General features: G+C 53.4%; 2 protein-coding genes across 2 annotated transcripts; one reads left to right on the top strand and one right to left on the bottom strand.

Annotated features, from left to right (window-relative positions):
* Positions 1–2,476: 2,476 nt before the first annotated feature.
* Positions 2,477–3,267, bottom strand: LRP88_09639 (uncharacterized protein; the record flags this gene model as incomplete). The annotated part of the gene is made up of 5 exons (XM_083246121.1): positions 2,477–2,509; positions 2,565–2,743; positions 2,809–2,962; positions 3,075–3,104; positions 3,166–3,267. The coding sequence occupies 5 exons, from the start codon at positions 3,265–3,267 to the stop codon at positions 2,477–2,479; spliced, it is 498 nt and encodes a 165-aa protein (XP_083097234.1).
* Positions 3,268–12,025: 8,758 nt separating this feature from the next.
* Positions 12,026–14,182, top strand: LRP88_09638 (DUF2457 domain-containing protein; the record flags this gene model as incomplete). Its single annotated transcript, XM_083246120.1, has 1 exon — positions 12,026–14,182. The coding sequence occupies one exon, from the start codon at positions 12,026–12,028 to the stop codon at positions 14,180–14,182; it is 2,157 nt and encodes a 718-aa protein (XP_083097233.1).
* Positions 14,183–14,788: the final 606 nt, after the last annotated feature.

Below are 14,788 nucleotides of genomic sequence, written 5' to 3'. Positions count from 1 at the left end.
ACTCTGTTCCTTTGCGGGAGAGACCATTTTCTGTTCCCACGATGCACACACCTTACTGACCTTCTCCTGCTCCCCGAGGCTAAGTGGCAGGGGTTTGGCTTGCGATACTGGTTTCGTACTTGTTGTCGTCTTCGCAAGGGGAAAAGACCGGCGTAGTCGTCCTACAGGCCGACTCTTGGCCCCAAAAACTCGATCCTGGCTTATGGAATGAGCCTTCAATAGACGGGCAACTTTGGTTCGAACATCATCGAGAAGTAGATGGGACCTGGGACTCAAGTCTCGCTCTACGGCAGGGTCAGCTGCCAGCGTGTGTTCCTCGACTGCTTCGGGGGCCTTGATGTCGGTGCCTAGAGAATGTTCAACTGTCTCTTCCCCTACTGATGTGACTTCGTCTTGACTGAGTTGATGATCTCCTGGGGAACGACTGGGGATATCAAGGCCATGATCTGTCATTCGGGAGAGTGCATCCTTCCTGTCTGCCCTTCTTCGCTGAGTACCAGCAGACCGTTCAAGCTGCCTCGCGCCAGCGGCTAGGTGTTCCATGATATGCTGTGAGTGGTGTAGATCCTCGGCATGATGATATAGCTGGTCAATCCTCTTCTCTAAAGCGCTGTGAAGCGGAGAGTTCTTTGGCCGTTGCGGTTCCTGCTCTTCATCCATGTCAATCACCTCTAGTTCATCGTCCTCGGTGACTTGCCCCTTGAGACTTCGACGAGCTGCACATTCGATGCTGTGGCGAACTGGATGGTGACCGGCATGTGTCGCTCGACACCCTGGGTCAGAGCACTTTTCTTCAGCATCATTATCGCTCGATGAATTCAGCGTTGGGCGATGCGGGACACAGTCTGATAGTCTAGTTGCTCGCTTCGCCTGGACAGTTCTCGGCGTGGTCGTTGGCTCAGGGGCATGGGCTTTCGCTTCCATGTCTGCCATATAGAAGGGATTGTTCTTCACCGAGCTCGAGATCGCCGTCGGTGCGGCAATCGTCTTTTTCAGAGTCGACTTGGGGGCATTTTGAGTTGTCCTGAACCTTCGACGAGACGTCCTTTCGACCCAATGGGGCGTTCTAGGAGTCTCTTGTCCCGATGTAAACCTGGAGGCCTCTCGAAGACGTGTTGTACGGACTGTAACTTGAGTCGTATGAACATGACTCTGTTCTGCCTCGGCAGTGGCGTGTGTTGATTCCTTGGAACAGTGGTTTGTGGTATGCTGCTCCTGATGCTGCTCCAGGGAATGGCCATGCTCCCTCTCGCTACCCTCATCGAGAGCATTTCCCGTGCACTTCAAGCAAGAGTCATGGCCACAGTGTAGGCAGTATCGTTGCGAGGATAGGGGCGCGCCACAAGAATGACAAACCTGGAAGGTCTTGGCCCTACCGTCTTCAGGTGGTTCTGCAGTGCCCGAGTCCTCTTCCGAAAGCCAGCCTTCAGGCCGAGAAATTCCATACTGTTCAAAGATATCCATTGCATCCCGCCGTCTTTCTGTGGAGCTCACAGTAGCTGAGTCATATGTCGAAGGGATAGGAGAAGTGAAGGCTTTGGTTAGAGCTGATGGCTCAGCTGAACAGGGCTCTTCTGTAAGAGGGCGCCGGGAAGATCTGCGTGTTACAATACTCGACCTCTTGCGTTGAAGGCTACTCCGGCCGGCTCTCAGTTCAGCTGCAGAGACACTCGATCGTATGCTTCCAAGATTTGGCTCTGAGATCCGGTGTCCAATTTTGGGGTCACCCGGGGCATTCGGTGTCTGGGACGCCCTCTTTGGTTTCATATCAAAGTGCGTCTTCTCCAAGGGTAGGCTCGGTGACTCGTTTCCGATTACGATGTTCCTTGATGCTGGCTTCCCGAAGCCGCTGTCTACTCGGTGTCCCTACCCGAGCGTCGTGCTCTCACGCTCTCGCTGAGCGGCGATCGAAGCTTCATCATCGGAGGCTTGCTGGGATACGATCTTTCTGAGCTGGCGGATGCGGTCGCCGACGATTCCAGGAGGGATCCATTCGGATTTCTGTGTATGCGTTGATAGTCGACTTCTCCAAGACAAAAGCCGGTTGGGGGTGGCAGCAGATGACGATGCCATCAGATCCAAGGAATGATGGATGACGGCGGCCTAAAGACTATAGTAAGATGTAAGTAAATGCCACGCCAATGTCGCCTTGCGTGGCATCATGTAGGAGAAGTTTCGAGGTCATTGTTTTAGGAGGTTGAATCAAGGTCGGAGAGATGGAAGGCTCGTGCGCCAGATGGGGAAGAAGCTCCGGCATCGCACCAACCAACTCATTGCCAACCACTCCAGGCAGGCCATTGACACCCAGCAATTCATGTTAGAGAAGGAAGGTTTCACACAGACAAAAGGAGACATAAAAGTGCATTGAGGAGGTAGCACAACCAGGACCGGTATCAATTGTCACGGCTCCGTGCTAGGAATGGGTAGAATATTGATGTACAAGGGCCTCCGTCACCACAAAACGCTGTACACACATTTATTTCACATGCGCGGCCAGGGTCTCGAGAACCTGTCATATAGTCAGCAATTGGGTCAATGGCAACATGTCGGTATGGCAGACGCACCTCGAGCTCGATCTTGGCCTCGGCAATGTCCTGCTCGCTTCCGCTTCCGCTGGCGACCTTCTGGGCCTCGGCGATCTGAGCCCTGACGGCATCGGCGCTGAAGTCCTCAAGGGGGAAACCCTCGACGGCGTTGATGCTCAGGACCGAGTTGGGCTGGACGGTAGCGAATCCACCGGAAACTGTAACGCAATCCATCAGCGACTATCCCTTCGTCAACCGTATATTCCCGGGGGGATCGACGTACGGAAGAACTGCTTGGCACCGCCGGACTCCTCGATAACCTCAACCAGACCAGGCTTCAGCTGCTCAATGGAGGGAACGTGGTTGGCGAGGACACCCATCTCACCCGACTCGGCGGGGATGTTGACCTGGACGACATCCTGGGACTTGTAGATGGCCTGCGTGCGGCAATTAGCTCCATCCGTCAATTGGCGACGAGCCGTCGTCGGGACGGTCCAATTCCATCGCATCGTGTCCAATCTCGATCGGGGTATCGCGCGGCGGTCATACCTGGTGAGGGAGAGCAAGGCTCAGCTTGATCTGCGATGACGGTCAGTCGGGCCGGGTCGTAAAAACAGTAGCCGGAGATTGAGTCGCTTGCCTTGTCGGGAACGGCCTCGGCGTAGGTCCTTCGCTGGAGGGGAACTCGGATGGCGGCAGGGCGAGCTCGGAGAGCCGCGCGGGCGAAGCGGAGGGAGTTCATGATGGGCTGAGCTGGTGGGTGAGGTTGTTTGCTTGGGTGAGCTCAAATGAGGCCGCTGGCACGAATCTTTGCCGGAGCAGCAATTCGCGATTCGGCTAACGGGAAAATCCGAATGAGATAAGTCACGTGTCATCTCACATGATGCAGTTTATCTGATCAAGCGCCGACCCACCCCTGAGCCTCCTCAACTACCGACAACAACTAAAGAACAACTGCCGATGCAGTTTCATAGGATATGAAGGAGCTGAATGACGATTGCTGTCTGCGAAATTTTCTTTGGGGTTTCGATTTTCCGAGTCACAACGTCAGACGTTCTAGGAAAGTCTCAGTGAGGTTTACTGTAGACGGGTCTTGAAACTGCTTGCTTGAAGGACTGACCCTGGTACCAAAGAAAAGCTTCATGTAATTGTGGTTGTTGAGCCATTGTTATTTGTTCCAAGTAGAGCACCCTGTTTTGCTGTTTTGCTGTTGGAAAGAGGCCGGCCAGGTATCTCATACTGTTGCGTAGAAAACGGCCTGTGATGTCTTGACCTCCACGAGGTCAGTATTACTTTGACCTTTTGCTCGCATATCTCGCCCCAATTCAGTTCTCGTGCCACTACCGAGCGTGGTTTGTGAGAACTCTGCTCTTTTTGTGTGTTTTCAACATCCTTTCATCCGAAAGCTGCCTCTCTTGCCAAGAGTGAGCCCAAATGGAATGGCTTGGTAGAGACTGGCGGCTCAAGTCGAAGGAGTTTAGAAGATGTTGAGCTCATTCCTACAAGGGTAAAGTTCTTGGACCATTCTTTGACTATCCATGGTGGATGACTACGTTAGCTCCTGATATGGTCACCATTCACGTGTGGTACTGCGCAACTGTTCTGGCCTAGATAAGTAAGGTGATGCTTTTTTTTCTTAAACACAATTTTGAGACATCAAACTCACTTTGAAACTATTCTAGGAAGTGCAGAGGTATTTTTCTTGTCGGACTGGTATCATGAATGCCGATTTCTCACCACCTCATTAAAACCTATAAATCAACCTCAACATCGTAAACGTTGCAGGCGATATGGAAAGTCATGCTTTGACTAAGATGTCGCTGATCTGACCACCTTAACAAGCTCGAAATCTAAGACTAGGCTCGATGGGTGGATATTTTCGGGTCAGGAAACGTGCTTGATGCGTGACCATGACTACGTTACGGTGGTAGCTAGCCTTCTACTTCTAGGCTGTGGCAAGTCATCTCCAGGAAGAAGCTCTAGATATCTCCATCATCTAAACACAGTATGGGTTTCATGAGATGTTTGGCAACTGAGGTTGCTCGTTAGTCTTGGGTGTCTCGAGATTTGTGTGCGCTTTTGCTGCACAGAGCAGGGAGAACAACGAAGCTGGTCGACCGGAGGCCCCTTTATACCAGTAAAGTTGACTCGATTATTAGTCCTACTGTATTGTACTCTACTAATATTACTGCACTCGCCTATCTTTCTCGGCATGCGGTACCTCTGCCTTTCAAACAATGGAGGAAAAGCCTCAGGGAGTGAGCTCCATGCTGCCCATGTACGCTATTTTCGTGCTCCTTTTTCTATGTGTTCATTTTTCGCGCTGATCACAAAAAGATTTCAAGGGGATCAAGATGTGTGGGCAGGGCTATGGCATCCAAAGGTGGTTAGTGTTAGTATGTGCCGCCCGTATTGGCGATGCCCTCATCCTCCTTTGAGCCTGACCCTAGGGGCCCTTCCTCGTACACCTCTGGCGCGAGGACTGTTAGGCGTAGCCCCATTTAATTGATCTATATAAGGCATTGCGCGATAGCGGCCATATAGGCACTGGGGTGTTGGAGTTTGTTAAAGGTTGCGCTGTTAGGGGGCACTGGGCACACTACCTTGACTAGGTTGACAACTATTGGCTTCATTCACATGTTTTAGACTGATTGAATTCATGGCAACCGCCGAGAAATGACTAAAACGGTTAATCCCTTGATCGTCAACCTTCGGTGTTTCAGTGTCGCTTTCAGGGGCTCGCTGTCTTGTGTGCTTGGCCGATCACGTATCTGTCTTGTCCCTTCTTCTGTGTCCTATGCAACCTCGGTGTTCTCGCGACCTTGGATAGTTGAGGGGTCCTTCAGAGTATTCTGCTGGGGCATGAGGAAGTTGGGTTTCGTCTCGTGTTCCAATTCAGGGGGGCTCAGGGGCTGCTTCAAGACAAGAACCCTCTGGTACCAGTATCAGCATTATGTCCGACCTTTATCTCCCAGATACTAATAGTTACCTTTACGGGTCTCTTACCTTTCCTCGGACGATGCTACTATGTTGCTGTAAGAGGGGGAATGCACACGGCAGCGTTGAAGGCCATGCTTGACCTTGGTTGCATGGCGAGCAGACAAGACCCCTAACAGTCCTATTCGGCGGACTTATGGGGAAACCTGAAACATTGGACTTAACGCATGCTATGGGGTGGGTGAATAGTGTGGTGTCCTCGTGGGATAGGGGGTGAACTGCAGTAAGTTGCCCCGAGCTCCAACAAGCTGTGTATGAGGTTAACTATGTAGCTCGACTGTTTATCCGAATTAATGGGTTCACCATTATCATTATACTGGGGTGCTCTAACTCCTAATGCTTAGCTCGAGTTCCTCGAGAGTACTAGATGCGGGAATTGTAGTTAATCTCGAACTTGGTGATAACTTCACACTCCTGTAATTCGATGGTTGACGGCTCGGCTGTTACGGATGTCAACGAGCAACATGCTAGCCAGTATCTTATCAGAGGCACTACTTCACGGCCCATACGATATCTTTTGCCGGGTACTCTACCGACATGTATCTGTGCTGTCATCATTCCAAGCCATCACTCAACACTCCTCCCCCCTGCCCCATACCAAACAATGCCTCGGATGTTCGAGAGAATGCGCATAGCTACCCCACGGACACCCATGTCCAACCCTCACACCTCAACGAATCCGAAGCATAGCAAACGCCCCATCAACTTGTGTCGTATGACTTGGTGTCGATGTCATAGCCATCAAGAGTAGCTTACCCTGTACCCCGGCACCAACCAGCCGGGAGCACCCTCCAGAACTTCCCAATAACCTAGGTAATAACAGCGAGATTCCGAATTCCCCTCATGAGCATTCTTCCCCAGCCGGTCCGGATCCTGACGTTTGTGCTCGGAGTCTCGGGGACTGCCAGCAATCCTCGTCTCGCAGTGGCAAGTCGGCACTGGTATCCCTGGGAATAAGTTGGATATACTACATACACGCAGTGTCAAGCCAAGAGGTGCCGATCATGTGCGAGTTGAGGCGGAGCGCTTGGTATGACATCTTTTGCTCGGTGCCCGAGGAAACGAGCCGCAGATGAGAGTTGCCCAAGTACCTAAACAAGCAATGATGTTTTCATCGGGCATGGATGACATCCATTGCCCGTGGACATTCGGACCTTCAAAGATCCGCAAAGATCCGGAATCGGGACCCGAGAGTTCCAGGATGGTTTGGCATCGCCACAGAAACAACCCTTGCCACATCAGCTCCAAGTGGCTCAATCCCTCCAATGTCGTCACCATCTGCCTCAGCCCCCGTGTGTAATGTAATGTAGCCCTCGGCTTACGAGTACGCTCACGGCATGCTCACCCGCTCAAGGTTGGACTCACCGCTATGAGATCAAAGCTGTAGTATCAATGTTTCCAGCCATGCCCCTGCCAAGTCCATCTGAGCAATGAATTGCATCACAAGTTTCAGCCATGGCGGCAGGGAGATCAACACAGCTCTCAAGACGGCGAGATCAAGGCACGGTCCATGCAAATCTCGAATTGCGCCTCTCGACAAACTTCATTCTCGATAGCCCAGTAATTGAGAAACTGGATGCCAGCATGGCCAAAAGCTCCGCGTGCGGTCGGACCGTGGCGTGTCCCATTTTCGGTCAACAAACACAGCAATTAGCTTTTGGTGAAATTCAAAACCGGGCCCCCATTGCTTGCTTGCAAGCTACGTAAAGACGTATCATGCCGCTAGCGGAGCACAAAAACAAAATCCTCAACGGAAGCTGGAGGCGGCTTGCTCCAACCAAACTCCCTCCAGTCTAGAAAAAGCCTGGTCCAGAGCAAATTTTCAGGGCGAGAACCCACAAACCGCTACTGTACGAAGCAACGAGGCCAGGGGAACGCGGCATGGGAGACAGAAATGACGGTTACACAGGAGACTTCCCGATGTTGGATATTCGCCCTTTTGAGACTGTAACCAGTTCTCGGACATTAGAATCTCTTGGCAAAGATCTGAAAGGACTTGTAACGTCCCTGATCGACAGCAACTTGGACACAGTTGACAAGTGTGTAACATTGGGGGCCCTCGCTTTGCTTCTTTGGCACCGGCCCCCGTCATAGCATGTCTGCAGGTCACAGGACGCTTGTCCCCTTCTCCCTGCTTGCTTCTGTGGCTTTCAGCGACAAGGTCACAGCTCCGGAACTTGCTGGCGACTCATTTGCTGGATCAAGGGAACCGGCTAGGAGGACGGGAATGACAACATGGAGGGCTCCATGTTACACAGCGACAACCACCATGCAGCGAAGAACCCACACCCCCATTGCAAAAAAACCGCGCGTTTTACTGCACACGACTCTCGTCCTGCCCACGTCGGTAATGAGGAGGAAATGGTTCCATCTGTCGGCCCAGTCTTCATATCCGGCCGAGACCGGGGCCCACGTTGTAGTGTAGACGCAGCGAGACGGAGCAGAAGCATGAGCATGCGGGCCAAGCAGCATTCTGCGTGTGAGGTTATACTCGCGCTGCATCCAGCTTAGAGATATGAGGACGTACCTGCATTCTTGTCGAAACCGTGCTGCTATGACTGCGTCCTGGCAATTGAGTTTGCGGTTCGTAGTCGACCATTAACATCCAGGTTTCACTTTTAGGACTTGTTGGTAAACTTTGGAGTATTACCTGCAGCGTCCGCATAAGCATAACCGGATGCCTGTCGAGGTGGCTCTCCGCTGGTATGCTGGGCGGCTCGTGATTTGGGATTGGTTCATTGAAGCCGTGAATGATGCTGATTGTCGTATCCTCTGTAGCTTCAGTTTGATCTGTCACGAAAACCGAGCTGGACTTTAAAGGCTTGTGAAAGCCGACTTCACCGCCGGAATCTCGCGACGTGCGAGCATATCGCCGAGAGTGGGTGTATCGCTGATGAATTATAGTGGACGGCCACTGATATAGCCTGTTATTCAACCAAGGCAGGTTTGAACAAGCTATTTGGGCTGCAGGAGGCGTCGTGGGCCAGAACGCGGAGAGGCTTTCGGATGCCACCACACAAAGCGGCGCAAGCTTGAGAGCAAGCAAGCAACGAATTTCCATCTACGCGCTGATACCGCACCGCATCACCGCACCTGGAGATGGATGCGGGGTTTGGCTTCAACGCGGGGGTTAGCGCCCAGGCGGACGGGCCAACGTGACGAGCAACACCAGTAGTTTCCAGCAATAGGGAGACAAAGCTGAGGCGTGAGAATTGATATCACATCAGACACGTCCATTCCTGAGAAAGCGGAGGCCGCCGTGGTTCACGTCCTGCTGCTCAAGGGGTGTCGCACTGCCTCCTTGATGCCTCGACACGACACCACACGGGAAGAGACCGAGGTATTTGACGATCAGTAACGGCTCGGGATATTGGATCCTTCACAGCTGCCGTGATCGTCACGGAATCAACTGCGCAATCAACTGCACAATCACGAGCATGATTCAGGCTAAACATCCTGACAGCTTGATTGACGGACGTGAATGCCAGCAGCTGCAGCGCCGAAATGCACCCGACTTGTTGATATGTAACTTGCAGTTGGAGACCAGACTTATCGAGTTACTCCGCCTGTCAGTTTTCAGGATCCGGGGCAACAATCTTGGGAAACCATCCCACGGTGATATCGTCAGCCCAAGACTGAACCATGACCCCATCCATGCATGTTGCGGGCACGCGGAAGGGTCAAGCTACCAAGATGCGCCAATGCCAGTCACTGTCGTCATGGCGCGCGAGTTCTGTGGTCTGAGTTGCATGCGTTTCTGCAAAGTGGGCCAGCCGTGGGAGCTCACGGGGTTTCGGAGTCTGGACGAGAAGAGGGGAAATGAAGCGAAATGCCAATGGCAACACCTGTGGCAGATATCCAGAGGCGCGATTGATGCAAGCCAACAGCAGCGCACCAGAAGGGTCGCCGCAAACGCTTGTTCGAGTGCGTCCCTGAGTGCGAGGCTATGCCAAGCTGGGTAATTCGGCCTCAAGGGTCAATCGTAGACGGAGACGGCAGCATGGCACGAGCGGAAAAGGCGCCAGCAGAGCGACCACTTGCCAGGGCGGACAAGCGGCAGTGGAGAAGCTGCTCTGAAATTGGTAGACGGACTGTTTTCGTTATTTTCGAGGCGATATTCTGGAGCAACCCCCACGACTCGGACGCAGCCGAGAGTAGAGCGCACAAGAACAAAGATGAGGCGCACGACGACTGAGCTGAGCTGACAAAGAGTAATGATGAAGGAGAACTTGTGCGTCCAAGCTCTGTTGCCATTGTGCATTGTGGCACTAGAAACCAAGACGAGGCTTTGCGAGTTCTGTGCATTTGATGACCGGGTACTTGCCGGTGACAACCTGCAACATCAAAAGATCAGCGAGCACCCTGGGCGCAGCCATCCCTTCTCGCATCAAGAAAGCCCCTGGCGCGGGGTGTCTAAACGTGAAACAGGCATAATGGCTGTCGAGCCATGTCCATCATTCGCGTCGTGTCGTGCCGTGGCTGGGGTGACGGGAAAGTGACTGATTGTCAGTCACTGGCCGCGAGGATCAACAAGTACGACTCAGCGAGTCGCACGTACCGGTTCAAAGTCGTCAGCAGTAGGCAGGTTGCAGAGCGAGCGTTCGCCCAAGATTACACCGCCTCGGAAGGAGTGACTGTTGCTCCCTAGCACGCCCCAGCGCGCTTCCAACTGGCCAGAAGCCTTTAGAACAGGGATTGGTGGGGCGGCCAAGTGCGGGGCGATTTCTTGTGGCGGCTTGCTTCTGGAAAGATGATGACGGAGATCATGAATACAGGTTGCTGATGAGCAAGGCTTGGGTGGAGGGCAGTGCGCTTTAGCTCGGGGTGAGATATTCGCACGGCCAATCCGGTTACGAGTCGTGGGTCGTTTTGGTGGACAGACAGTGCGAGGATCGTGTTCGGCGCCTGCACGTGGACTTTGTTTGGCCATCTCTGACAGGCGCCACTGGTCAATTGGGAAGACCCTGACTGGTTGATCCTTCCAGAACCCGGTACTGTGTGAGCACCCTGAATGTTTCACTGGGTGAAGGTCTGGGTTCCTTATGTAGCCGAAATTTGGCCTCGGAATGTCCAGATGTAAGACGCACCGTAAATTTGGAGTCAGAAGGGATCCAATAGGTCTCCTTCTTTTTTTCTATCTGGCGAAAAAGCGGAAACGAAGACTCGGAGCAATAAGAGCGGGACGAGACAAGCTTGACAGACAGGGAAAAGTAGCAGGGCAAGGGCAGCGAACCATTGTAAGCCCGTGGCCCCCCATGGATCGATCTAGGCGTTGAAGCCAGCCCCAGGAGAAAAAGGACGCAAAAAACAACCCCCTAAAGGTTCAAGCGCTGGCCTGGCCACCAAGTCTTTCCACTGAGCTTCAGTGGGCTCGTCCCACCCACACCAAGTGAAAGCCCTGCCCTGAACCCTCACCTGGCGCCCGCCCTGTGGGATGTAACCAGCCGAGAGAAACCTTTGGCCAAGCCCGTGCCAGCAAAATTTCGTTGACACGGACAGAGATAAGGCGCATGTCCCTATTTTTTCCCTTTTGTCCCCTCCGTCCCATCTTCAGCTCCAGTTTTTACCCGCTCCTTGCACGGCACCCATTTACCGTCGTCCTCTAATTTAAGGGACACCCCCCTTCCTTCCGTACCTTTCCCAGTCGTACCTGCCATCGGCTACTGTTTTTTTTTTCTCGTTCTTTCCCGCCGCTTTGCAAGCGTTCCCGAGGGCTTATTAAATCGACGACACCATCACCTCAATTCACCAACTGCCGAGTGATATATCCCTCTTTCTTCTCCCGCACTTTTTTGTTTACTCTCCTGCACCTCTTCAACACACACGACGCTCGGGCAATCGTCCCTACCCGGTCCTTGTCCGTCTTTGTCTTAGACTTTGTTTTGCACTCGTGCCTTCAAGGGACGTCATCTGCACCTGCAGCTCCCATGCCCACCCACGCGCAATAACAAGCACACCCACAGCGAACCCACCACCAGCAAAGCAGCATTAGCATAGGCGCCACTCTTTGAGACGGGGATCCTACGATTCGAGAAAGCCGCGCTTCTACTCCTCCTTCCAGCTCTCAAAAGTCCGGGCCGGCCCTGCATCTTGCTTCTCGCCATCGACCCATCTGGCCTACTCTGAGGCGGTTCTACCTCCCCAGGAACATCCCATCAACTATTACCGAGCCTCATACCAGTTGACCATGTCCGTCATTCTGTTATAGCACCTCGGTCCTCTGGGACACACGTATTACTACACCACTGGACGTTGTTCTTCGCTCTCGCGATAATCTACCAGCAACGTCTTCCAGCTTCAGCTCCGTCTGACGCCTCACAACCACCACACATCTCGCCCAGCTACCTTTCAACTCTCACACGCCTCCCGCTTCGAACTGCCTTGCCGGTTCCTTTCCGACAAGCTCGATCTCTGAATCTGCAGCATTGACAGCTCATACCTTTGAAGCCTTGATCCCTGCTCTCAGATCAGATAATATTCCGAAGCCCCTTCCTACTCCCAACATGACCACCAACAACCCAGACACGCCTTGGGTGGCTCACGGCTCAGAAGACTTCGAAGAAGCTGACGAACCCCCCGAGCTAAACTTCAAGAAGCAACCACTTGCTTCAAGCAACTTTCAGCGAACCGCCATTCGACCCTCCAACGACAAGTCATCTCTGTTGACTAAGGCCATCATGGGAAACTCGGATGACGACCTCTACCAAACCCAAACTCACGACCTTCAACGACCCGCCCTGGCCAGCAACCAACGGCGGCGTTCCCTTGCCAGCACTATCAGCCTCGCCTCGACCGCTGACCTGACGAGCGACACTGGTTTCACGAGCCCTTCGCGGCCCAGCACCCCGAGCCCTCCTCTCCCCGAGATGACCATGCTCCGCTTCAACGACGAACGGGTTGCAGACCCGAAGCAGGTCTCCCTGCTTGGTGCTGCTGTCAGATTGCAAGCCAGGGCTGAGGAGGCACCTCGCAAGCGAAGCATCCAGTTCGCGTGCGGAGGAAAGCCTGCTGCTCAAGACCAGACACCCCGGGCTCAGCCCATGGTCAAGACACCTTCTGCCCAGGAAGCTCCCCGACGACCCTGTATCAAGTTTGCCTGCCCGGCCCGACCTGCCTCAACTCAGAACACTCCCCCAAGAAACATTGACATCCATGCCAGCCGAGCTGATCGCACACCCAAAGCCGAGTCTCCATCCACTCCTAGACGGAGCTCGACGTTGACATTTGCTGTCCCGGCCGCACCTCAACCGACCACTCCTCGCAGACACTCCATGTCACGGCCCAAGTTTCTCCGTGCTAACTCGTCCGACCTGGCTACGGATGGCTCCCAGTTCCACGAGTTTGCCAGGGGCACAACTCGCGAAGACGATTGGATTCGTCGCGAGAGCGATGCCACAGGGGCTAAACTTACCATCAACGACACCCTCACTAAGGAGAACCATATCCGTCGCCTCGCCACTGAGGCTGAAGAGGAGGCCCTGGAGGAAGAAGAGGAGCTGGACAACGACGACGAGGATGCAGCCTTTGACAATGATGAGGACGATGAAGACGATGACGACGACAATGAGGATGAACTCGACGTCGACATTGAGGATGACGAGGATGAAGATGAGGACTCGGACTCTGATGGTTATCACACCGATGAGGAGACAGGATTCGCTGATTCTGAAGAGGAGGACGAAGACGATGACATGGCTCTCTGGACTCCTAGTGCCAAGACAGTGGTTCACATCAGTTCCGGTACCCCTCAGGTCCGCCGCCCATCCCTCCACGAGCGAAAGTCGGACTCGTCCATCGCGACCCTGAGCAGCCAGCAGTGGACCATTCGCCGAGAGAAGCCAAGGCGCCCTAAGCAGCGCGATGAGGCTCCTGATCTTCCTGACAGCACTGACTTCGTCTGCGGTACCCTGGATGAGGACAGACCTCTCGAAGAAGCATATCTATCGTGCCTCGCAGCTCGAAGGACCGAGAAGCTCCGCCTCATTCCTCAGGACATTGACCCTAGCTTCCCTGCCTCGGAGTCTGAAGATGAGGGTGACGGAGAAATTTTCAACCCTGTTCATCATTCAAGCGATGAGGAAGACTTTCTTCATGGGAAGATGGAGGACTTGCATCATGAACGCGACCGCCGCCGACGGAAGAGTGAGCATGCTTCACCCAAAAGATTCCGCTCGCCTGCCCCTAAGCGCCACCTCTCTCCTCCCCCCAAGGCAAGAGGACGTTCGCCCAAGCCCTTGTTCGACCGACACTCGCCCCGCAAGGCAAAGTCGCCAGCTCCTGCCCGAAAGCCCATAACAACACCCCTTGGATCCCCTCGCTGTGGCCAGGTCAAGTTCAACCTCGCCGGCCGCCCTGGTCTCACCCAGACTAAGTCCCTTCCACGTGCTGGTGCTATGTGCCTACAGCGCAAGCAAGCCCGACAAAAGATCATGCACGACAGCGACGTCCACGTTCGCGGAGCCATCGACATTGTCAAGGGCCTGGAGAGCAAGCGCCAGCGACGCAAGGAGAAGTTCCATCAAAAGTACTGCAACCGTGCACGACGAGGCCAGATCCCCGAGCGGAAACCCGTCCCCGGCCGTGGCACGGAACGCATGCGCGAACTCGGCCTCTTGATGGCCGGCAAGAAAGACCAGGGCCACTATGTCATCTCTGTCTAAGCACACTTGTCGTGTTGCATGAAGACCAATTATGCATTGCCTAGATGCAAGATTGACATGACCAAAGACGGTCATGCACGATATACCAACGATTTAACTTGATGACGTTTTCTTTTTCCCTTTCTCGGCCAGGTCCCCGGGCCTAGGCCATTTGTATCTACTGGGACTTATGGATACCCGATACAAAGGTTTCCTGTATATATCTTTTACATCTTTTTTTATCATTGTTCAAAGCGGCCGGACAACGCTCGCTATCGGCGGAGAGGAGCCTTTTGTTTAAACTATCTGGATACCCGATACAGCACATTGGGAATATGGGTCACCTGCTCGGCGTTGGATGAGAGGCTATGATGATATGCATCTACAGGATATCAATAACGACTATGATACACCTTGCAACTATTTCTGTTTGACTGTGATAAATTGATATGTCTGATTTGTAAGAAATGCATCTCACCTCTTCGGTTTATTTCTCCGATATGCACTTTTATCTGGTGTGAGGCGTACAGTTGAAATTCCGGTGGGATGGCCGAGTATCGGAAGTGGCAAGATGTGGATGTTGACAGGTCAAGACTGGTTGTGTAGGGGAGAATGATCTAGTTCATG

The sequence above is a fragment of the Fusarium phalaenopsidis genome (genome assembly GCF_050370095.1).
Source record: "Fusarium phalaenopsidis strain FUZ10S chromosome Unknown contig_32304, whole genome shotgun sequence".
In the NCBI taxonomy this organism is placed as follows: Eukaryota; Fungi; Ascomycota; class Sordariomycetes; order Hypocreales; family Nectriaceae; genus Fusarium; species Fusarium phalaenopsidis.
The sequence above is the reverse complement of the archived record's forward strand: the minus strand, read 5'-3'. Positions and strand labels throughout refer to the sequence as shown.